General features: G+C 44.5%; 1 protein-coding gene across 1 annotated transcript in view; it reads left to right on the top strand.

The window, feature by feature from the left end:
- The first annotated feature begins 355 nt into the window (after positions 1-355).
- Positions 356-26,301, top strand: part of LOC106588626 (phosphatase and actin regulator 4A) — a 33,983-nt gene continuing 8,037 nt past the window's right edge. Inside the window, 7 exon segments of the mRNA XM_045709210.1 lie at positions 356-685; positions 18,324-18,494; positions 18,730-18,810; positions 19,122-20,540; positions 20,956-21,386; positions 24,551-24,967; positions 24,969-25,036. Of these exon segments, the coding sequence (XP_045565166.1) occupies positions 613-685; positions 18,324-18,494; positions 18,730-18,810; positions 19,122-20,540; positions 20,956-21,386; positions 24,551-24,967; positions 24,969-25,036 (2,660 nt within the window). The 5' untranslated portion in view covers positions 356-612.

Raw genomic sequence — 26,301 nt, 5'->3', positions numbered from 1 at the left:
GTCTGTTATCCAGCGAGCAGAGAGCCCTCCCATTGCTGTTGTGCCTGGGGGCTGCTCTCTCTGCTCTGCTGGAGGGGGCTCACTCTGACTCAAACCTCTCTGGGCTTGACTACACTCCTCTCCTACCCCCCACCACTACCACGCTCACTCTCTCACCTCCTGTAAACCTTGCCCCTGAAAGATCTGCAGTGAGGAATGACCGGCATCTGAGTCTGCTGGTATGCTGCTGCCTTATAACTGGCATACTTTATTTATGAAGTCAGCTAGACAGACAGGAAGGAAGGGAGGAGGGGCTAGCTTCAAATGTGTGTGTGTGTGTGTGTGTGTGTGTGTGTGTGAGAGAGAGAGAGAGAGCGAGAGAGAGCAATACCAAAACACACAGAGCAATAGACGGAAGGGCAGGGCAGGACTAGAAAGAGAGAGAGAAAAAGAGGTAGAGAACGATGTGAGCCGAGGAAGTAGGAGTGTCTTGGGTTACAGGAGTGTTAAGGCGGTTGGGTTTGTTGGCGAGGATCGTAGCTGGGGATCTATTTTTCCTCAGTGTGTCTGTATCCCTCCCTGCCGTGGACCCCAGGAGAGGTACGGGTTGGTGGGACAGGGGCGTGGGGTAGCATGGGACAGAATGCAAGCAACGCTGAGACAGTGCCCCAGCAACACCAACCGCAACCTGCTCAACACAGCACCGGTGAGTCTAAGGACAGGACAGGAGCATGTACAGAACCTGAGGACATGAGCTTTTGTATTTGCTTTTGGAAGAGGAGTTTGTGAAGTAGCCTACTCAGGATAGTGCTATTTGTTTGTGTTGTATTGGGAGAACAGAGGACCTAACAGGACCTAAGGACCTGCTTTTGTATTGGTGTCTTTGGAAGAGGAGTTTTTTTGTGGAATGTTTTGTAGAGAAGTGTTTGTGTTAACATGGAACCGAGAGGGTAGACGGATATGGAGGAAATGTGGTGCAGGTGTTTTTGTGTTGGAAACAGAGAAAGAACGGAGGCAGAGAAGTGCAGGCACAGACCGGTGTGAGGGAATGGATGCTGGAATGTGGTGATTGTGTAATACACAAACCTCACCGACCACTCTGCTGTCTAAACTACACCGACCACTCTGCTGTCTAAACTACACCGACCACTCTGCTGTCTAAACTCCTCTTTTTTCCCTCACTCTCCATCTCTCCCTCACCCCTTTTTTTTATGATGAAACATGGAACCTTTTATTAAAAACAGTGGAGCTGGGAGTGCAAGGCACCAGCTGCCATCGTGAGTGTGTGTGTCAGGATTCCATCTCTTCTTATGGTGTTGTACAGTTTGCCTAGCCAAAAGCCACCATTGTTCCTCTCTAATACACAGAGACAAACACAGAAACCTGTTTTTGCTGCTGTGACTGTGAAAGGGCCTCTGTAAACTGTATGTTGAGAGCGATCTCCAGTCCCTGCTTGATGGGGAGGTGGCTCCGTATAGCTGAGCTCCAGTCTAATTTATTAGGCTTGGATTGTGAGTTGTAGTCAGTGAGAAGAAAACATTACAGTTGGATTTAGGCCCAATTGTCTGGATCTCTGTACCGTGCAGACTTATGGTGGGTTGGTGGCTCATCCGAGATTGTCTTAGAGTCGTTGGGATGAAGCAGCATGCTAATTTCTGTGGACAATAAAGTGATCTCCTTATTATCCCGCTTCTTCTTGTGCTCAAGTTTATTGTGCTTGTATTGTGAGTTTGTAAACCAACAAATTTAGCCCCCCATAGGTTTATTTGCTTAGTAAAAATGTGAACTGCATGACATGGTCTGGCCAGTCAGTGTTTGCTGTGTGATGTAGGGCTGGGCGGTATACTGTATTTTATGATATACCGGTATTGATGCAGGGACCGGGTTGGGTTTTTACTTTACCTTCTATGCCGGTATTTGAATGTTTGGTTTGTTAAATGTGATACGCCATGTGTAATGTCAATATTTATAGTTTGCTACTTGAGTCATCTCTCTCTGATCTTTCTCTCCGTGCCACTTTCCACACAGACCTAGCCACGCCCCTTGTCACTCAAGGAGCGCATTTGATGTTCCTGAACCACGAGACACTTGTGTTCAGTCTGCATTAGGGTTGGGCGATATGACAATGTAAACTCAAAGAAATTGAACGTCCTCTCACTGTCAACTGCGTTTATTTTCAGCAATCTTAACGTGTAAATATTTGAATGAACATAACAAGATTCAACAACTGAGACATAAACTGAACAAGTTCCACAAACATGTGACTAACAGAAATGGAATAATGTGTCCCTGAACAAAGGGGGGGTCAAATTCTAAAGTAACAGTCAGTATCTGGTGTGGCCAGCAGCTGCATTAAGCACTGCAGTGCATCTTCTCATGCACTGCACCAAATTTGCCAGTTCTTGCTGTGAGATGTTACCCTACTCTTACACCAAGGCACCTACAAGTTCCCAGACATTTCTGGAGGGATTAGTCCTCACCCTCCGATCCAACAGGTCCCAGATGTGCTCTTGCATTGAGATGCAGTGTCTTAGACCACTGCGCCACTTGGGAGCCCACATGCAACAATGTTGATGACGACAATGCTGTTTCACTTGGCTTCTTTATAGAACACTGGTGGATTTATATTATGACACTATTAGTTTGTGTTTCTTACATCAGCAAACAGCTAGTTTGTCTTTTCTTAGCAAGTTTCCCGAAATCTTGAGTCGCTGATTGTTAGCCGCTAATGCTAATAACAAGCTAACTAATAAGTGTACTGAGTAAGAGCAAACGTAGCTAGCTAATACAGCCTGATAATACCAGTGATGGTGTAGACCTAAATCAGCATGTTGTTTGTGCAACAGTATCTTCTAAATCAAAGAGGATTATGCGAAGCAAGAATATGTTAGCTACATGAAGTAGCTAAGAGAACATGCAATGTAGCCAAAGCTTATAGGGTCCCCTAGGAAACACCTATCAACACTTTAGTTCCTTCCCTATCACAATATCTCCTCCCTGGCATTTTAATTTGTTGTCATCTCAAACAACACTGTATTCAAAGTGTCCACTATTATGTTCTAACTATAGAATTACAATAGTCATTCTATTTCCATGATTCCAACAGTTTTGCTCTAATTCACAAGTCAAATCGCAATTGCAACATTTGGTTAAAAATAAGTCCTAAATTATTTTCCCATATCGTGCAGCCCTACATGGCAGTGTGGAAACTCTCAATTGAGCAGTGGTGTAAAAATACTTTCAAGTACTACTTAAGTTCTCTTTCTTTTATCTGTATGGTATTTTTGACAACTTTTACTTCACTACATTCTTTAAACAAATACTGTACTTTTTACTCCATACATTTTCCCTGACACCTAAAAGTACTCGTTACATTTTGAATGCTTAGCAAGACAGGAAAAGGGTCAATTCACGCACTTGTCAAGAGAACATCCATGGTCATCTACTGCCTCTGATCTGGAGGACTCACTAAACACACATGCTTCCTTGATAAATGATGTCTGAGTGTTGGAGTGTGCCCCTGGCTATCTGTAAATAAAAAAACAAGAAAATGGTGCCATCTGGTTTGCTTCATATAACGAATTAGAAATTATTTATACTTTTAGTTTTGATACTTAAGTATCTTTTATCAATTACATTTACATAAGTATATTTAAAACCAAATACTTTACTCAAGTAGTATTTTACTGGCTGACTTTCACTTTTACTTGAGTAATTTTCTATTAACATAGCTTTATTTTTACTCAAGTATGACAATTTGTGTACCTTTATCACCACTGCAATTGAGTGCAGGAAATGCAGAAATGATAAAAGTGCTGAAATTTGTTTTGGTGAATTGTTTTTATACTGTTCAATCAGAATGGAGAAAGACTGTGTCGTCCGGGTCCAGTGTCGTCCGGGTTAGAGCTTGGCCGGGGCAGGCCGTCATTGTAAATATGAATTTGTTCTTAACTGACTTGCCTAGTTAAATAAGGTTAAATAAAAAAATACATCTGGGTTTTTATATTGGAGCCCGTTGGGGAATGTTAAAGTAGTGTAGGCCTAGCAGGTATTGCATACTTTAAACTGAGTTGGCAATGTTATGTCATGAAGTTATTGCATACAATAAACTTGTAGCAGATGGTGACTCATACAGTGCAGTACATATATATATATATATATATATATATATATATATATATATATATAACCGTTCAAAAGTTTGGGGTCACTTAGAAATGTCCTTGTTTTTGAAAGAAAAGCACTTTTTTTGTCCATTTTAAAATAACATCAAATTGATCAGAAATACACTGTAGACATTGTTAATGTTGTAAATCACTATTGTAGCTGGAAACAGCTGATTTTTAATGGAATATCTACGTAGGCGTACAGAGGCCCATTATCAGCAACCATCACTCCTGTGTTCCAATGGCACGTTGTGCTAGCTAATCCAAGTTTATCATTTAAAAGGTTAATTGATTTTTAGAAAACCCTTTTGCAATTATGTTGCACAGCTGAAAACTGTTCTCCTGATAAAGGAAGCAATAAAACTGTCCTTCTTTAGACTAGTTGAGTATCTGGAGCATCAGCATTTGTGGGTTCGATTACAGGCTCAACTTTCTTCTCGTCAGTCTATTCTTGTTCTGATAAATGAAGGCTATTCCATGCGAGAAATTGGCAAGAAACGGAAGATCTCATACAATGCTGAGTACTACTCCCTTCACAGAACAGTTCAAACTGGCTCTAACCAAAATAGAAAGGAATGCACGAGTTGTGCAATTAGTGTCTAGTTTGAGAAACAGACGCCTCACAAGTTTTCAACTGGCAGCTTCATTAAATAGTACCCGCAAAACACCAGTCTCAACGTCAACAGTAAAGTGGCGATTTTGGCCTTCTAGGCAGAGTTGCAAAGAAAAAGCAATTTCTCAGACTGGCCAATAAAAATAAAAGATTTAGATGGGCAAAAGAACAGACACTGGACAGAGGATCTCTGCCTAGAAGGCCAGCATCCCGGAGTCGCCTCTTCACTGTTGACGTTGAGACTGTTTTGCGGGTACTATTTAATTAATTAAACTTTTGAACGGTAGTGTATGTATTTCTTAAGTACAGTACTCTCCTGTGCATACGTCCACTGCATGTGTGCATGGTATACCACCACAGTGCTACGCTCCTAGGAATAGAATGTCATTCCAACTTTATGGCTATGTTACTCCATGTAGGTGTCAGAAGCTGTTGACTCGTGTCATGGCATTGGTATGGGTCATTTACCGTGTGGACCCTTCAGTATTACTGCTGGTTGCGGAAGAGCAAACCAAGCATTAGGCTACTCTAGCAGCTCTCACTGCTTCTCTCGGCTTGTCATGTTAACACAGTCATGGCAGCAGGTGGATTTTAAAGCCGGGAAACAATGGGTGCATTCACCTTGCCAATATTGTCACAGATATCTGTTCAAACAAGAAGTGTGTGTGTGTGTGCTGATAGCCCCCCCCGCTACGCCTATCGGTCTCTGTGTAGCGGGGGCTACAGTCAGTCCAGGATTGTCTGACTCTGTGGCGTCACCTTTATTCTACATCTCTGCTGTACTCGGATACCTGCCTTCTCTTCTCACGTTGTCACGTTTTATTTTAACATGCTTGCCTTGCTACACACACCAAGAGACAGACAACCCCCTATTCCTCCCCTCCCAGCACCTGTTTAGTCTGTCCAGGATATAGTGTGAGGAGCAGCTGTGAGGCCAGTGTGTTTGACTGAGGGAAGATTCACTGCCCACCACCACTCCCTGTCCCTGCATCGCTGCACTGCCAAACAGTTCAGGTTAAGACCTCTCTGCGGTCAACCGGGGATCACACCAGACTCATAGAACTGAACCGAACCGACAAAGACTTCTCATAGAAATACCTGCACCTGACGACATTGTTCTGAATTTAAAGGGACATAAAAAGGAGCACTCATTTGAATGAGGTGTATCATTCACAGCAACGTAAACTAAGGCTTAGACTTAATCCCAAATAATTTCATGTAGAATACAGTGTAGCTAAGCTAATAGTTATGGTGACTTGGCATGGCGATTGCTGGTGTTCAGTTGGTATGGCCAGATCTGGTGACCATGATAAAGTATGGAACTGTCTGTACCCAAATGAAATATGTTCTGAGCTCTGCTGCTGATACATTTACCCTAGACTAACCTTAAGAAGTGTTGACAAAAATAGTACAAATAAAAATCCCGGAATGAGTAGGTGTGCCCAAACTTTTGAGTGTGTGTGTGTGTGTGTGTGTGTGTGTGTGTGTGTGTGTGTGTGTGTGTATATATATCACACACACAAAATATATGTATTATCTTATGGTTTTTGTATCTCAATCATTGTAATGTGATTAACCTTAAATCTATATGAAAATTATTAAAATATAAAATTCAACCAGAGAGTGCTTAGATCATGGGAAAAGGCCGCACTTGAATCATTCCCACAGTGAATAGCTAGGCCACTACACTATGAAACCACACACTATTGCAGAGTCTTTGATATTACTGGCCGCAATTGATATGGTGAAAACAATATGTGGGAAGGCAGAGGCACAGAAACTCACATCAATACCGTTGTCAGATATCACTGCTAAATTATGAATTTATGGTATTGCTAGCAGTCAAGAGGAAACTCTGCCTGAACGACTCAAACTCCCCAGCTTATGCTCTTCAAATGGGCGTTAGCTGTGAAGGCCGAGATGCCCATGCTTGAGGTCGGCCGATTTAATCAGCATGGCCGATTTTTCAAGGTTTCATAACATTCTGTAATCGGCCAATTATGGCCAATTACATTGCAATCCACGAGGAGACTGCGTGGCATGCTGACCACCTGTTAAGCGAGTACAGCATCAAAAGGACATTGTGGCTGCAAGGAGCCAAGGTAAGTTGCTAGCTAGCATTAAACTTATCTTAAAACAATCAATCTTCACATAATCACTAGTTGACTACACATGGTTGATGATATTATTAGGTTAACTAGCTTGTTCCACGTTGCATATAATCAATGCGGTGTCTGTTAATTGATCATCGAATTGCAGCCTCCTTCAATTTCGCCAAACGGGTGATTTTAACAAGTGCATTCGTGAAAAAAGCACAATCATTGCAATAATGTCACTAACCATAAACATCAATGCATTTCTTAAAATCAATACACAAGTATATATTTTTTAAACCTGCATATGTAGTTAAAATAAATTCATGTTAGCAGGCAATATTAACTAGGGAAATTGTCACTTCTCTTGCGTTCAGTGCAAGCAGAGGCAGGGTATATGCAGCAGTTTGGGCCACCTGGCTCGTTGCGAACTGTTGAAAGGCCATTCATTCCTAACAAAGACCGTAATTCATTTGCCAGAATTTTACATAATTATGATATAACATTGAAGGTTTTGCAATGTAACAGTAGTATTTAGACTTAGGGTTGCCACCCGTTTGATACAATACGAAACGGTTCCATATTTCACTGAAAGAATAAACGTTTTGTTTTCGAAATGATAGTTTCCGGATTTGATCATATTAATGGCTCGTATTTCTGTGTTTATTATAATTAAGTATATGATTTGATAGAGCAGTCTGACTGAGCAGTGGTAGGCAGCAGCAGGCTCGTAAGCATTCATTCAAACAGCAGCTCTTAGCAATGCTTGAAGCACAGCGCTGTTTATGACTTCAAGCTATTCAACTCCCGAGATTAGGCTGGCAATATTAAAGTGCCTATAAGAACATCCAATAGTCAAAGGTATATGAAACACAAATGGTATAGAGAGAAATGGTCCTATAATAACTACAACCTAAAACTTCTTAACTGGGAATATTGCAGACTCATGTCTAAAGGAACCACCAGCTTGCATATGTTCATGTTCTGAGCAAGGAACTTAAACGGTAGCTTTTTTACATGGCACATATTGCACTTTTACTTTCTTCTCCAACACTGTGTTTTTGCATTATTTAAACCAAATTTAACGTTTCATTATTTATTTGAGGCTTAATTGATTTTATTTATGTATTATATTAAGTTAAAATAAATGTTCATTTTTCATTCAGTATTGTTGTAATTGTCATATATTAATCGGTATCGGCTTTTTTGGTCCTCCAATAATTGGTATTGGCGTTGAAAAATCATAATCAGTCGACCACTAGCCCATGCATTGCATTTTTGTTTGCTATACGTGTTGGGGGATAATATTCACGAGGACATATTCTCTGTCTCATGATTCCGAGCATGAAACTGCACAGGAGATGTTAAGTGTGCTGCATGGCTATATTGACGAAAAACAGATTCCATATGGGATCGAATGGTTGGCTTTTGCACAGATGGGTCTTCATCTATGGCGGGCAGGCCGTGAATGTGCTTCCCTTTGCCACTGACAGCAACTGGTTGCAAAAGAGCTGAGCACATAACTCAGATATACTGCAGCAGTTAACTTTGATTGTAAACTACATCCACTGTGCGCATGCCTGTTCGCAAAGGTACACTCAACAAAAATATAAATGCAACAAGTAAAGTATTGGTCGCATGTTTCATGAGCTGAAATAAAATACATTTTTCATACGCACAAAAAGCTTATTTCTCTCACATTTTGTGCACCAATTTGTTTACGTCCCTGTTAGAGCGTTTCTCCTTTGCCAAGATAATCCATCCACCTGAGAGGTGTGGCATATCAAGAAGCTGATTAAACAGCATGATCATTACACAGGTGCACCAATTGGCATGCTGACTGGAGGAATGTCCACCAGAGCTATTGCCAGAGAATTGAATGTTCATTTCTCTACCATAAGCCGCCTCCAACTTCGTTTTAGAGAATTTGGCACTACGTCCAACCAGCCTCACAACCGCAGACCGCTTGTATGGTGGTGTGTGTGCGAGCGGTTTGCTGAGGTCAATGTTGCGAACAGAGTGGCAGTGGGGTTATGGTATGGGCAGGCATAAGCTACGTACAATGAACACAATTACATTTTATCTATGACAATTTGAATGCGCAGAAATAACATGACGAGATTCTGATGCCCTTTTTTTTAAGGTATCTGTGACCAACAGGTGTATATCTGTATTCCCAGTCATGTGAAATCCATAGATTAGGCCCGAAATTTATATATTTCAGTTTACTGATTTCCTGATTTCAGTAAATCTTTGAAATAGTTGAATGTTGCATTTTATATTTTGGTTCAGTATATCTGGACATATGGAATCAGCGCATGACAATGATGAAATGTATTTATAAAGCCCTTCTTACATCAGCTGATATCTCAAAGTGTACAGAAACCCAGCTTAAAACCCCAAACGGCAAGCAATGCAGGTGTAGAAGCATGGTGGCTAGGAAAAACTCCCTAGAAAGGCCAGAACCTAGGAAGAAACCTAGAGAGGAACCAGGCTGTGAGGGGTGGCCAGTCCTCTTCTGGCTATGCCGGGTAGAGATTATAACAGAACATGCAACAGGTCAGCACCTCAGGAGTAAATGTCAGTTGGCTTTTCATAGCTGATCATTCAGAGTACCTCTACCGCTCCTGCTGTCTCTAGAGAGTTGAAAACAGCAGGTCTGGGACAGGTAGCACGTCCGGTGAACAGGTCAGGGTTCCATAGCCGCAGGCAGAACAGTTGATTCTGGAGCAGTAGCACGGCCAGGTGGACTGGGGACAGCCATCAGGCTAGGTAGTCCTGAGGCATGGTCCTAGGACTGAGAGAGAGATGTAAAAATAAAACTGACTTTGTTGACTTTCTGTCTAATGAAAAGAAAATGTCTCCTTGTCTATGTAACAGACATATTTAGAAAACTGAACGCAAGCATACAGGGGAAATACAAAAACATTTTACAGATGAGTGACTGAATCAGTGGTTTCAGAGGAAATACTTATTATTGGTGAGAGTATTTCAAAAGCCAACCATGCCCCCTTCCCTCGACTGTGCATGTTTCTAACAGAAAACAGCATCTGTAAGTATCCCACACGAGTGATGACTAATCACCTCCAACGCTTGGAAGTGCACTTTGGGACCTACTTCCCAATCTGTTTGACTGTGAGCCTGGCTCAGTTGACATGCCGTTAAGTGAAATCGAACAGCTGCTGACGGATAGCCAGAGGCACACTCCAACACTCAGACATCATTTACCAAGGAAGAATTTGTGTTTACTGAGTCCGCCAGATCAGAGGCAGTAGGGATGACCAGGAATATTCTGTTGATAAGTGTGTGAATTGGACCATTTTCCTGTCCTGCTAAGCTTTTGAAACGTAACGAGTACTTTTGGGTGTCTGGGGAAATGTATGGAGTACAGTATATTTTCCTTAGTAATGTAGTGAACTAAAAGTAAAAGTACTTTACACCACCATGTGATGGTGAGTTGAGAAGGCAATCAGAAATACTGCTACAATGTTTTCAATTAACCACCATAGCCCCAAACAATAAAGTAAACATTGTCTGTTAATTAAATATATATATTTTTTCATGATTGGGGTTGTGAGAATTTTCAGATAACAAAATGGGGTCGTAGGCAAAAAAGTTTGAGAACCCCTGGGCTAGAGGCTACAGCCAAAACAACTGAACTCAATGCTCTGGTTTGAATATGTTTTGTTTTTGCTGGCATTGACTGGCTTCTCTGTCTCTTTCTGTCTCTCTCAACCTGTTCTGTGGAATTGAGGTGAAACTGGCGCCAGCACCCCCATCTTCCCGTCCTGAATCTTGGCCCCGTCTCGCACCACTTTTTTACATTTTTTATTTCACCTTTATTTAACCAGTAAGGCCAGTCGAGAACAAGTTATCATTTACAACTGCGACCTGGCCACGATAAAGCAAAGCAGTGCTGCACAAACAGAGTTACACATGGAATAAGCAAACGTACAGTCAATAACACAATAGAAAAATCTATATAAAGTGTTGTGCAAATGTAGTAAGATTAGGGAGGTAAGGCAATAAATAGGCCATAGTGGTGAAATAATTACAATTTAGCATTAGTGCTGGAGTGATGTGCAGAAGACGATGTGCAAGTAGAGATACTGTGGTGCAAAGGAGGGAGAAAAAAAAACGGGGATGAGGTAATTGGCTGTGTACAGGTGCAATGATCGGTAAGCTGCTCTGACAGCTGATGCTTAAAGTTAGAGAGGGAGATATACGTCTCCAGCTTCAATGATTTTTGCAATTTGTTCTAGTTATTGGCAGCAGAGAACTGGAAGAAAAGGTGGCCAAAGGAAGTGTTGGCTTTGGGGATGACCAGTGAAATATACCTGCTGGAGCGTGTGTTACCGGTGGGTGTTGCTATGGTGACCAGTGAGCTGAGAAGGCAGGGCTTTACCTAGGAAATACTTAGATGACCTGGAGCCAGTGGGTTTGGTGACGAATATGAAGCAAGGGCCAGCCAACGAGAGCATACAGGTCGCAGTGGTGGGTAGAATATGGGGCTTTGGTGACAAAACGGATGGCACTGTGATAGACGACATCCAATTTGCTGAGTAGAGTGTCACCGAAGTCAAGGATCGATAGGATAGTCAGTTTTACGAGGATATGTTTGGCAGCATAAGTGAAGGAGGCTTTGTTGCGAAATAGGAAGCCGATTCTATATTTAATTTAGGATTGGAGATGCTTAATGTGAGTCTGGAAGAAGAGTTTACAGTCTAACCAGACACCTAGGTATTTGTTGTTATCCACATATTCTAAGTCAGAACCCTCCAGAGTGGTGATGCTAGTCGGGCGGGCAGGTGCGGGCAGCGATCTGTTGAAGAGCATGCATTTAGTTTTACTTCCATTTAAGAGCAGTTGGAGGCAACGGAAGGAGAATTGTATGGCATTGAAGCTCATCTTGAGGTTAGTTAACACAGTGTCCAAAGAAGGGCCAGAAGTATACAGAATGGTGTTGTCTGCGTAGAGGTGGATCAAAGAATCACCTGCAGCAAGAGCGACATCATTGATATATACAGAGAAAAGAGTCCGGACAACAGGCCCTCCGATTTGACACACTGAACTCTATCTGAGAAGTAGTTGTTGAACCAGGTGAGGCAGTCATTTGAGAAACCAAGGTTGTTGTGTCAGCCAATAAGAATGCGGTGATTGACCGAGTCGAAAGCCTTGGCCAGGTTGATGAAGATGGCTGCACAGTACCTTCTTTTATCGGTGGCGGTTATGATATTGTTTAGGACCTTGAGCGTGGCTGAGGTGCACCCATGACCAGCTCGGAAACCAGATTGCATAGGGGAGAAGCTACGGTGGGATTTGAAATGGTCGGTGATCTGTTTAACCTTTTAGGGACAAACGTTCCGCTAGCGGAACTCCTCACCAATATCTAATGGTAGAGTGTGGCGCGAAATACAAATACCTCAAAAATGCTATAACTTCAATTTCTCAAACATATGACTATTTTACACCATTTTAAAGACAAGACTCTCGTTAATAATCTAACCACATTGTCCGTTTTCAAAAAGGCTTTACAGTGAAAGCAAAACATTAGATTGTCAGGAGAGTACCCTGCCAAAAATAATCACACAGCCATTTTCAAAGCAAGCATATATGTCACAAAAACCAAAACCACAGCTAATTGCAGCACTAACCTTTGATCTTCATCAGATGACACTCCTAGGACATTATGTTATAAAATACATGCATGTTTTGTTCAATCAAGTTCATATTTCTATCAAAAACCAGCTTTTTACATTAGCATGTGATGTTCAGAACTAGCATACCCACCGCAAACTTCCGGTGAATTTACTAAATTACTCATGATAAATGTTCACACAAAACATAACAATTATTTTAAGAATTTTAGATACAGAACTCCTTTATGTCAGATTTTAAAATAGCTTTTCGGTGAAAGCACATTTTGCAATATTCTGAGTACATAGCCCGGCCATCATGGCTAGCTAATTTGACACCCACCAAGTTTGTCCCTCACCAAACTCAGATTTACTATAAGAAAAATTGGATTACCTTTGCTGTTCTTCGTCAGAATGCACTCCCAGGACTTCTACTTCAACAACAAATGTTGTTTTGGTTCCAAATAATCCATAGTTATATTCAAATAGCTCCGTTTTGTTCGTGCGTTCTGGTCACAATCCGAAGGGTGACGCGCGAGCGCATTTCGTGACAAAAAAAATTCTAAATATTCCATTACTGTACTTAGAAGCATGTCAAACGCTGTTTAAAATCAATTTTTATGCTATTTTTCTCGTAAAATAGCGATAATATTCCAACCGGGCGACGTTGTATTCATTCACTGTTCCCAGCCTGACCACTCACAAACAGAGCTGCTGTACTTTGCCCAGAGACTGCAGACACCCCATTACACTTTCTGGCGCCTTCTGAGAGCCAATGGAAGCCTTAGAAAATGTCACGTTACAGCACAGATGCTGTATTTTCAATAGAGATGCTACAGAAGGACGACAAATTGTCAGACAGGGCACTTCCTATATGGAATCTTCTCAGCTTTTGGCCTGCCATATGAGTTCTGTTATACTCACAGACACCATTCAAACAGTTTTAGAACTTTAGAGTGTTTTATATCCAAATCTACTAATTATATGCATATTCTAGTTTCTGGGCAAGAGTAGTAACCAGATTAAATCGTGTACGTTTTTTTTATCCGGCCGTGAAAATACTGACCCCTATCCCAAACAGGTTAACTTGGCTTTCGAAGACTTTAGAAAGGCAGGGTAGGATAGGGTAGGTTGGTCTGTAACAGTTTGGCTCGAGTGTCTCCCCCATTTGAAGAGGGGGATGACCGCGGCAGCTTTCCAATCTTTAGGGATCTCAGACTATATGAGAGGTTGAACAGGCTAGTAATAGGGGTTGCAACAAGTGCGGCAGATCATTTTAGGGAGGGTCCAGATTGTCTTGCCCAGCTGATTTGTAGGGGTCCAGATTTTGCAGCTCTTTCAGAACATCCGCTATCTGGATTTGGGTGAAGGAGAAGTGGGCGAGGTTTGGGAAGTTGCTGTGGGGGGGGGTGCAGAGCTGTTGGCTGGGGTAGACAGGTGGAAAGCATGGCCAGCTGTAGAAAAATGCTTATTGAAATTCTCAATTATCGCAGATTTATCGGTGGTGACAGTGTTTCCTAGCCTCAGTGCAGTGGGCGTCTGGGAGGAGGTGCTCTTATTCTCCATGGACTTTAGAGTCCCAGATCTTTTTGGAGTTTGTGCTACAGGATGAACATTTCTCTTAGGAAAGCAAAGGCTAGCTTTTTCAAACTGCATGTGTATATTGGTTCCAAACTTCCCTGAAAAGTTGGATATTGCGGGGGCTATTCAATGCTAATGCAGTACACCACAGGATGTTTTTGTGCTGGTCAAGGGCAGTCAAGTCTGAAGTGAACCAAGGGCTATATCTGTTCTTAGTTCAACATTTTTGAATGGGGCATGCTTATTTAAGATGGTGAGGAAAGCACTTTTAAAGACTAACCAGGCATCCTCTACTGACGGAATGAGGTCAATATCCTTCCAGGATACCCGGGCCAGGTCGATTAGAAAGGCCTGCTCGCTGAAGTGTGTTAGGAAGCGTTTGACAGTGATGGAGGGGGGTCGTTTGACCGCGGACCCATTACGGACACAGGCAATGAGGCAGTGATCGCTGAGATCCTGGTTGAAGACAGCAGAGGTGTATTTAGAGGGCAGGTTGGTCCGGATGATATCTATGATATCCCGTGTTTACGAATTTAGGGTTGTACCTGGTAGGTTCCTTTGATAATTTGTGTGAGATTGAGGCGATCTAGCTTAGATTGTAGGACGCCCGGTGTGTTAAGCATATCCCAGTTTAGGTCACCTAACAGTACAAACTCTGAAGATAAATAATTAATTCACATATGGTGTCCAGGGCACAGCTGGGGGCTGAGGGGGGTCTATATCAAGTGGCAACAGTGACACTTATTTCTGGAAAGGTGGAATTTTTTTTTAAGTATAAGCTCGAACTATTTGGGCACAGACCTGGATAGTATGACAGAACTCTGCAGACTATCTCTGCGGTAGATTGCAACTCCACCCCCATTGGCAGTTCTATCTTGGCGGAAAATGTTGTAGTTGGGATGGCCATTTTTGGTGGCTATCCTAAGCCAGGATTCATACATGGCTAGGACATCAGGGTTGGCGGAGTGTGCTAAAGCAGTGAATAAAACAAACTTAGGGAGGAGGCTTCTGATGAAAACATGCATGAAACCAAGGCTTTTACTGTTACAGAAGTCCACAAATGAGAGCGCCTGGGGAATAGGAGTGGAACTGGGGGGCTTCAGTGCCTGGGTTCACCTCTACATCACCTTGAGGAACAGAGGAGGAGTAGGATGAGGGTACGGCTAAAGGCTATAAGAACTGGTCGTCTAGTGCGTTGGGAGCAGTGAATAAAAGGAGCAGATTTCTGGGTGTGGTGGAATAGATTCAGGGCATAATGTACAGACAAGGGTATGGTAGAATGTGAGTACAGTGGAGGTATACCTAGGCGTTGAGTGACGATGAGCGGTTTCTTCTCTGGAGTCACCAGTTAAGACAGGTGAGGTCTCCACGTGTGTGGGAAGGGACAAAAGAGTTATCTAATGCATATTGAGTGGGACTGAGGGCTCTACAGGGAAATAAAACAATAAGAACTAGCCAAGATAGCAGTAGACAAGGCATATTGACAGAGAGAGGCATAAAGCAATCACAGGTCTTGATCAGGAGAGCTAAGACAACAACGTGTAAATGGCACAGTGGGTCAGTTAGGTACATACAGGAACTGAGGCTGAGGCCGACAGGTAAACAAAATGAGGTACCGTGTTATTGAAACTGTCCAGGGGGCATCAGCTATGTAGCCGAGTGATCATAGGGTCAAAAGAGCAGCAGTAGTTGAGTCAGGGTGCCGTTCAGTCGTCACTACTACGCTAGGCGAGCAGGGGACACAGCGTTCCTGAAAGCTAGCGGGCCGGGGATAGCAGATGGTTCTTCGGCGACATCATAACAGAATAGCCTGTTGAGACCACATCGGGCGATCATGTCGGCAGTCCAGTCGTGATGGATCGGCAGGGCTCTGTGTCAACAATAAAGGGTCCAGGCCAATTGGCAAAAGATGTATTGTAGCCCTATAATTAGCTGGTATATGGGCCTAGCTCGAGGCTAGCTCATGCTTACTTCAAGACAGAGGCGTTAGCTAACAGTAGCCACTCGTTTGCAGCTAGCTAGCTGCGATGATCCGGTGTAATGATCCAGAGCGGCAGGAATCTGGTGATGTGGTAGAGAGGAGCAATCCGATATGCTCTGGGTTGATATCTCACTGTGCAGACTGGCAGGTATTGTCCGAGCTAAGGCTGGCTGGTGACCGAGCTAAAGGTGAAGACTGCTAGCCTTGGCTAACAAAGACTAGTAGCTAGTTAGCTGGCTAGCTTCAGATGGAGGTTCCAGTTATAAGGTCTAAAAAATAGCAGATCCGTACCACATTGGGTGAGGCGGGTTGCAGGAAAGTATATTTAGTTCGTAGATAGAAAGTGAGATTAAGATGTATATGAAAAAAGGCATCTATTTACACAGGATAAGACAAAGACAAACACACACGTCCTACTGCTACGCCATCTTGGAATGTATCTCTTGACTTGCTATGTCTTGTCTCCCAACCTCTATATTTTTGCCATCTCTCTCTACTAGTCTTTTATAACATTATTCTCTATCCTGTTTTTAGCATTATTTTATCTATTCCTACTATTTAGTCTGTCAAAACCGCTGAGCGTGGACAGAATTGTTATTTTACCTGAGGGCACGATATGCATTCTCTCTTCCTCTAGCTCTTTTTGAATCTGTCAAATTGCCAATTGAGTGAATTTGATCTGTTGCTTTCCACTTACCTTTCATCCCTCTTTCGCATGCCAGGGTGCCTGGTAAGAGTCAGAATAGAAGGGGGTGAGGGAGAGATGGAAGGGGGATGAAGTTGCAAATTGGCTCTGCCCTAAAGTGTGACCCATAAACTGGATTGGTGTGACCTCAGCAATATAACACAGATGACTGTAACAGATGTCTGGTGTTTTTATATAGAACTCAATGTGAACTGGTTGTGTAGGAACCTCATGCTATTCAAAGCTTCCTGGCTGGTTCCTTAGGTAGTGCATTTGATTGTCAGTCAACCATCAGCCTGCTGTGTCCTAAACATCGTCCTCTTGTGCAACGAGTGTGTGCAAGGACGACTCATCACCTAAGAATGGGTGGATATTTCACACCCAGTCTTCCTGGATCTGTTACATGATTTGCAACAGCAGGTGATGTTATCAGCTGGAGAGCAGTTATGAGTCATTGTTTCTGGGAGAGTAACCTAACCCTCTCCTCTCAAACGTGTGTTGTTTATTCTGCTCTTTAAATGCAGTTTCTATGGTAATTATGTGTTTACCATTGACTATGATGGGCTTATGTTTGTATTGAAACAGTTTTGAAACTTTCCCACTCAGTTCGATGTTGAACTCTTGTGTTAATACGTATTTGGCTGCTGCACTTATCAACTTACCTACATAAGAATTTCTGCCAGCGTGTACAACTCAACAGCCAATAAGAGTGGAATTCAGACCAGCCTTCAGCTTTAAGCCTCGCTCAGTCTGTACTGTGGTCTAGTAAGACACACACTCTGTACTCTAAGATGGCGCTGGAATGTAGAACCAACTAGCTCAAGCCTAGTTCATAGTCCTACAGGCTCTAGTTTTGTCCTGTCGAGTGCTGCAAGGAGAGACCTAGTTAAGCTGCAGCTGGCCCAAAACAGAGCGGCACTCTTGGCTAAGAGTTGAGGAGAGACTGACTGCATCACTTCTTTTTATAAGAAACATTAATGTGTTCAATTCCAAATTGTTTGCATAGTCAACTTACACAGAGCTCTGACACACACTTACCCCACCAGACATGCCACCAGGGGTCTTTTCATAGTCCCCAAATCCAGAAATATTTTCAAGAAAGCATACAGTATTATATAGAGCTGTTATCACATGGAACTCCCTTCCATCTCATATTGCTCAAATAAACAGCAAATCTGGTTTAAAAAAACAGATAAAGCAACACCTCACAGCACAACGCCTCTCCTCTATTTGGCCAAGTTAGTTTGTGTATTTATTGATATGTAGGCTACGTGTTCCTTTTTTAAATTGATGTAGTTCTGTCTTTGATCTGTCCTTGTCTATTAATGTCATGTTTTGTGTAGACCCCAGGAAGAGTAGCTGATGCTTTCGCAACAGCTAATCGGGATCCTAATAAAATACCAACTTCTGTAACACTACTGTTGGAGACATACTGTAGAGTTAGTTAGGGCCTAGTCTATAGAGGAAATGTATCCCTTTTTTACGAATAGGGCAGCACATTCAGTAGGCCTATTTTATCATTTTCTTTCCCCATGCCTTCATTTTCTGTCTTGTAATACGTGTCATGCCACTCACTTCTCCCTCTCCAGATGATGAGGTGGACTTGCAGCAGAGTACGACAGGGAGCGAGGGGGGGAACTCATCAGGCGGAACCCCTCCCTCCAAACGCAAGGGCAAGTTCTCCAGCTTCGGCAATATGTTCAAGCCCTGGAAGTGGAGGAAGAAGAAGAGCAGTGAGACGTTTCTGGAAACCTCAATAGGTACATCCCCTTTAGAAGTAGTCAAATTGATGGATGGATTGTACATCACTGTAAGGACGTGTTGAAGTTTAACGTTTTCTTATATCTTGCTGATTCTGAACAAGACTGTGCTAGCCCGATGAGCTAAAGCCTAGACGTTACCTTTAAGAGAGCTTAAGTCTTCATCGTCTCAGACAAGGTTACTCATCAAGCCACCTCTGTTACGGGGAAATTAAACATATTTGTTTACTTTCAGTGTTGGAGAGGAAGATCTCAGTAAGGAGACCTCGTCAGGAGCTGATCGACAGAGGAGTGCTGAAAGAACTCCCAGAGAATGGTATGCAGACTAGTGCCCGTGTCCACAAAGCTTGTCAGTAGGAGTGCTGGTCTAGGATCAGGCCTTTTGATCATAATAAAAAAAGATTACATGGACAGATCCTAGATCAGCACACCTACTCATAGATGCTTTGTGGATACGGGCCCTGATCATAGTGGAGTAGACAAAGACCTACATAGATACTAGTAGCCTATAATTTATCAATGGGAAACAAAACTAATAGTAGGGTAACACTTTTAGAGAATGCTGAGTTGTAGAGAATATCTTTGCTGACCTCAAATTCCTTATCAGAATGTATTTCTGTGTGACAGAGGGCAACGATGTGAACCATTCCAAAGGTCCGGTGGTGAAGAATGGCCAGCCAGTACCTATGGATGTTGACCAGGTCTCAAAGTCAGGGATCAAGATGTCCCGGGGGGAGGCAGGCCCAGGGCTCAACCCCACCTGGCTACCCCAGGGAGAGGACCCACGGCGGGGCAGCGTCCCTTCAGACGACCCCCGGAGCAGGAGCCGGGTGCCCTCTGACGCCTCGCGCTCCAACCGAGCCCCACTGGACGTAGACTCACATGCCAGGCTATCGGCCATAGATCTGGAGAGACGGAGTAGAGTGCCGTCTGACGTGTCACAGAGGAGAGGAGGGTCACTACCGAGGGGACCTGCTCCGGAGGAGGGGAGGCAACGGAAAGAGGATAAAGAGGACAAGAGAGAGGAGAGGAGAGACGGGAAAGAGGACAAGCGAGAGGAGAGGAGAGACGGGAAAGAGGACAAGCGAGAGGAGAGGAGAGACGGGAAAGAGGACAAGCGAGAGGAGAGGAGAGACGGGAAAGAGGACAAGCGAGAGGAGAGGAGAGACGGGAAAGAGGACAAGCGAGAGGAGAGGAGAGACGGGAAGGAGGACAAGAGAGAGGAGAGGAGAGACGGGAAGGAGGACAAGAGAGAGGAGAGGAGAAACGGGAAGGAGGACAAGAGAGAGGAGAGGAGAGACGGGAAGGAGGACAAGAGAGAGGAGAGGAGAGACGGGAAGGAGGACAAGAGAGAGGAGAGGAGAAACGGGAAAGAGGACAAGAGAGAGGAGAGGAGAGATCCTCGTGATGAGAGGGAGGAGAGAGAAAGAAAGGATCGGTGGGAGAGGGAGGTGAGAGACAGGGAAGATCGGCGGGAGAGGGAGGAAAGCGACAACAGGGAAAAGAGAGACCGGAGAGAGGAGAGGGAAAGGAGGGACAGAGATGATCGAGAGGGGGAGAAGGAGGACAAGGAGAAGAGAGGAGAAAAATATGACAGAAGAGAGGGAAACGAGAGAAGAGATGATCGTGAGAAAAGAGACGACAGGAGAGACGTGAAGAGAGATGATCGAGAGAAGAGGGATGACAGGAGAGATGACCGGGAAAGAAAAGACGACCGGTACAAGATAATAATTTGTGAAAAGTCAGACGAAAGGAGAGATGATCGTGATCGCAGAGATGATGGGGAAAAAAGAGGGGAGGAGAGGGATAGGAGGAGGAGTCCTCCTAGGGCTGCTAAACCAGAGACCCTCTTGAGACCTATAGAAGAGGGTCATCCTGTGGTCAGACTTCACTCTGAGATGGAGCTAAGGCAGAGTCTCCAGAAGACCTCCTCAGAGGACCTCCGTAGCAGGGTCCGCCCTGCCTCTGAGGCTTACCGCGGGAGCACCCTGCCCAGGTACATGCCATCTGAGGAGACCAAAGTAGGGGAGACCCGCGGACGAGCAGGTAAAAAACAGCCTGTGACGTAAAATTCAATGCATTTACATGTACGTCTGAAGGTTGCTCTCAAGTTCCACCCAGTTTATTGGGCACTTTGCAAGTGCAGTGTGTTACTGTCTGCTAGTTGAGTGTCTAGGAGATTCGGTTATGTATATCTGGTAACTCTGTGAATCTCCTTGTTCTCACCCCTGTGAAGTGTGTATGGACCTGACCAGAATCCGTCTTTAGTTAATCTGTTAAAAAGCTGCTTACTGTCCAACGTTGAGTTGCAGCTTATCTCCGCTCTGTGTTCTATGTGCTTAGCACTGTACAGTAACAGTATGCTTGTTGTGGTTGCACTTTGAGCCCCGGGACCAGGGGAAATAGAAACTCCTTTTGTCCTCCTGACCTCTCTCTGTGTGTGTCCTGTTCCTGTCTGTAGAGTCCACTGGTGTCCGCTTCGCCCCTGGCCACACCCCAGATCCTGACTCCACCCGTGACTCCTCCCGTAGAGAGCCGCCTCCTACCAAACAGGCCATGCTCCCTCCTAAGAGCCACCCCACTATCACCACCTCCACGGAGCCTGTCCAGACCTCCACCCCACCCTCCTCCTCTATCTCCCCTGCTGTAGCGGTGGCCAAGCCCACCAGGACTGTCTCCCTGGTCATCAGTGATGACCCTCCTCCCACCCACTCCAACCCTATCCCCCCCTGTACGGTCCATCCAGGTACCCCCCTCCTCCACCACGGGGGGAATCGGCCACTCCTCCCCCCGTACCCCCCCATGCCAAGCAGCCACCTGTACCCCCACCCAAACCCACCAACCGCAACAGCAACCCTGCTCTGCTTGGTGAGTTTACCCTGCCTCTGCTTGGTGAGTTTACCCTGCCTCTGCTCCCTGTTTGTACTGCTGTTTCACTCCATAATGTACTGCGTTTAATTGTACTACGTGGGTTTATGGATGAGTTAAGTCCCGTACCCTTCAAGTAAAGTGTTACAATTATGTTTGACCTTTTTGAACCCAAAGCAATGAGACTGTTGTTTTTAAGTGTCTTTTTCTGTATAATGGTTAGTCTCGATGCGTACTGAAACGCAGGGTGTTGTTCTATACAGTACCTAGGCCTTTTCTCCTGGATTTGCTCAAATCCTGCGTCCTCTCGTCTGTCGTCCTCCTTTTGAAAAAGGTCAAAGGTAATCGAGGAGAGGGAATGTGGATGAAAATGCTCTTGTATGAAGTGACTCGCCTTCTCCACTCACTCGTCATCAGGCAAATTACGTTTACAGAGGTGGATCCCAAAATTAGTGCGAAGTGATAAAACAAATTAAGTTAGTTGTGCAAGACATTTTCAGTAGCATATTGTTTTTAAATGTTTGCATAATTTTCTCCTTCAAGAAAACAACAGCTGATTCAAAGGGGGTGTGACAGATTTCAAAACTCTGCCGCAAAGTGCTCCGGTAGGAGACACTTGTGCTTCCTCGCCAAAAGGAGGCTATCGAGGAGGGGAGAACCATCTTCCGTTTGCCTATTAGCAATTTGACACACTCCTCAACCACTCATCAGTTTCCGGCTCACTGAGAAGGGAGGGCGGAGGACAGACTTTTGCCCAAACGAGAAAAGGCCCTAGTCTGCATTTTCAGTGTACATCGAGACAGTCTCCAAAGAGAGGGGCAGGCAAGGGTTTGTCTTTGCCGCGTTTATGCAAGCACAACATACGCACACACATTGCCGCACTGGCACTCCTCCGACAGGCTGGGAGTGACTCCGGAGCGTCCAGTGCTCTGATTGGCTGCCTCAGTGTTCTGTGTCTTCTGACCCAGCATGCTGCAGCTGCCCTAGGTCGGAGCCCATCCCAACAGTCAATATAGTAACAGTTGTTGTGACGCAATTAGAAAATTCCTATGCCATTCTGAAGGTGTGGTCCTCATAGATGCGTTACTCCATTTCACACTCACTCAACATTCATACAGCGGACATCTGCTGAACATAAAGTTGTGTACTGCGGAAAGGATAGTATTCATCATTTGGATCTCCTCTCTGATAGGCTTTCAGAGTCTGTATTCTGATTGGCTGCTACAGTGACACACTGACACACACCTCACGGTTCAGTTCTTCCCACTCAGCAAGTCTTAAGTCCTGCAGCTGCTGTTATTTTCCCTCCATGCCTCCTGGCTAATCCCAGGGGTCAGTGGCTATATCATATACACACACAGTGTACAAAACATTAGGAACACCTGCTCTTTCCATGACACAGACTGACCAGGTGAATGCTATGATCCCTTATTGATGTCACATGTTAAATCCACTTCAATGAGTGTAAATCAAGGGGAGGAGACGGGTTAAGTAATGATGTTTAAGCTTTGGGACAATTGAGACATGGATTATGTATGTGTGCCATTGAGGGTGAATGGGCAAGACAACAGATTTAAGTGCCTTTTGAACAGGTTATGGTAGTAGGTGCCAGGGGAAATGGTTTTTGAGTGTGTCAAGAACTGCAACACTGCAAGGTTTTTCACACTCAACAGTTTCCCGTGTGTATCAAGAATGGTCCACCACCCAAAGGATATCCAGCCAACTTGACACAACTGTGGGAAGTGTTGGAGTCAACATGGGCCAGTGTCCCTGTGGCATGCTTTCGACATTTTGCAGAGCCCAAGCCCCTACGAATTGAGGCTGTTCTGAGGGAAAAGGGGGGTGCAACTCAATATTAGGAAGGTGTTCCTAATGTTTTGTACACTCAGTGTATATAACCCTGTCATTGGTCATATTGCAAACATCCATTCTCTCTGTTGGAGAACAGTGGTTTATGTATCATCACAATATGTACATACAATAGGTCTACATCCTCACCAGACAATCATGTACTTATCTGTCAGCTTTCTATCCTTAGAGGCTAAATATTGGATTTAGTAAGATATTAGTTTAGATATTAATTGATCTGCCTAGCTGGGCAACAGTGACCAGTTATTCAGTGTCCCGCACCTTCAAGCAGCCTGCTGAAGGCCTTGACCTCCCTCATCTCTGTCAGTGTCCACATTGAACAGGGCCTCCAGGGTCCAAGGTCCCCTTCCTCATCACTACTGTACTAGCTGGAGAAGGCAGGGGGAGCTGAGCCTGTACCTTTCCCTGCCCACCTACCTCCACCGCCGACGGGCTGAACCAGCCTGCTCAGGTACCCTGTCCTGTGGGGCACAACCCAAGCCTGCCATGGTGTGACGCTGTCCTTCTGAATAACCATAACCGCTCCACACCACCAAGTCTAATGCCCAACCGGTGTCTATAACAACTGGATAACTGTTCCCCATTCTGCCCATGGTGTGAAGCACCACCAGCATAGATCGATGGTCCCCTACTACTTCATTCATTGCATGTCGGATTGAGTTGTGGCTGAACTGACTGAACTAACTTGACTTGGCTGGAATGAAAACAATGCATGGAAGTTAAGATAACTGCCAGGCAGTGTGCCCCAGCTTGTTAGTTGTGTAATCTTTGACTTCGATGAAAGGTGAAAGGTCAAGAGAGACTGCGGAGACGTGTGAAATGACTTCAAAATAATGGATTCGGACTAATAAAATGCTTTTCTGGTTGTTTTCAAATGAGTCAGGCTTGAATACTGCTGTGGATGATTTCCATCTAAACCGTAGGGTTAGATGTGTACCATTTTGCTAATGTCCAGGCCTGATATCATGCTTTTTAAATATGTTCCATCCATCCACTGGTAAATCGTGCATTGTGCCTTCATGAAACTAAACAAGTCATGTTAATCCTTTAACCAGGTTGCTTGAGTGTGAATGTGATGCCTTTTCTATTTCAGATTAATAACACTCTCTTTCTCTGTCAGTTCTGTTCTGTGTCTACTGCATGTCAGTACTTGTAAATGACTACTATTCATTCTGTTGTGTGTTTTGTTCCATAGCGGAACTCTCTCAGGCTGGCAGTGGTATCATCGTTGTTCCTGCCCCCACCAGGCGCTCTCCTCCCACTCCGCCCAAGAGGATGACCCCCGTCACCAAGCACCACTCTGGCGACCCGTCCCCTGAGCCAGAGACCTCGGGCCCTCTGGTTCTGTCCCTGTCCCAGTCCCCATACCTACTGTCTCCGTACCCCCCAGCACAGACCGAGACGACACCAGGGACACCCTCAGGGCAGTAGGATTCCAACTACCCACCTCTGACCCTGCACCAGCACCCCGACCTCTGTCCCATATACCCACGTCCACTCCCAGTTCCCACCCCCACTTACCGCTCCCCAACCCTGCCTCCGCCCCCCTCCCGGACCCACTCCCCTTCCCTCAGAAGGACCCTCCCAGCCCCACCACAGAGCCGCCCAGCCACCCCCCAGCCTCAGTCCCAGCCATCCCCCTTCACATCCTGATCCAGCGGGCCCTGTGCTCCCCCAGCCCGGCTCAGGCTAACCCAGATGGGTCCCAGAGAGCCCACTCCATGCTGTTTGAGTCCCCCCCCAGAGTTCCTCACTGAGCCTGGAGGCCGACGCTCCCTACCCGTCACCATAGAACCCCTCAGACTGTGAGTACACTACTTCATCATACTTCCATATTGTCACAGCATATCTATTACCACAGTACAAGCGGGAACAATATTTACGCTCAGCTGAAAATGTGACTCTGATCATTGCAATAGAAAAAGACATGTACAGTTGAAGTCGGAAGTGTACATACACCTTAGCCAAATACATTTAAACTCAGTTATTCATAATTCCTGATATTTAATCCTAGTAAAAATTCCCTGTCTGAGGTCAGTTAGGATCACCACTTTTATTTTCAGAATGTGAAATGTCAGAATAATAGTAGAGTGATTTATTTCAACTTTTATTTCTTTCATCGCATTCCCAGTGGGTCAGAATTTTACATACACTCAATTAGTATTTGGTAGCATTGCCTTTAAATTGTTTAACTTGGGTCAAACGTTTTGGGTCGCGTTCCACAAGCTTCCCACAATAGGTGGGCGAATTTTGGCCCATTCCTCCTGACAGAGCTGGTGTAACTGAGTCAGGTTTGTAGGCCTCCTTGCTCGCACACGCCTTTTCAGTTCTGCCCACACATTTTCTATGGGATTGAGGTCAGGGCTTTGTGATGGCCACTCCAATACGTTGACTTTGTTGTCCTTAATCCATTTTGCCACAACTTTGGAAGTATGCTTGGGGTCATTGTCCATTTGGAAGACCCATTTACTACCAAGCTTTAACTTCCTGACTGATGTCTTGAGATGTTGCTTCAATATATCCACATAATTTTCCTTTCTCATGATGCCATCTATTTTGTGAAGTGCACCAGTCCCTCTTGCAGCAAAGCACCCCCACAACAAGATGCTGCCATCCCCCGTGCTTCACAGTTGGGATGATGTTCTTCGGCTTGCAAGCCTCCCCCTTTTTCCTCCAAACATAACAATGGTCATTATGGCCAAAGAGTTCTATTTTTGTTTCATCAGATCAGAGGACATTTCTCCAAAAAGTACGATCTTTGTCCCCATGTGCAGTTGCACACTGTAGTCTGGCTTTTTTATCGTGGTTTTGGAGCAGTGGCTTCTTCCTTGCTGATCGGCCTTTCAGGTTATGTCTATATAGGACTCGTTTTACTCTGGATATAGATACTTTTCTACCTGTTTCCTCCAGCATCTTCACAAGGTCCTTTGCTGTTGTTCTGGGATTGATTTGCACTTTTCGCACCAAAATACGTTCATCTCTAGGAGACAGAACGCGTCTCCTTCCTGAGCGGTATGACGGCTGCGTGGTCCCATGGGGTTTATACTTGCATACTATTGTTTGTACAGAT

This window comes from Salmo salar, chromosome ssa27 (genome assembly GCF_905237065.1).
Source record: "Salmo salar chromosome ssa27, Ssal_v3.1, whole genome shotgun sequence".
Lineage (NCBI taxonomy): Eukaryota > Metazoa > Chordata > Actinopteri > Salmoniformes > Salmonidae > Salmo > Salmo salar.
The sequence above is the reverse complement of the archived record's forward strand: the minus strand, read 5'-3'. Positions and strand labels throughout refer to the sequence as shown.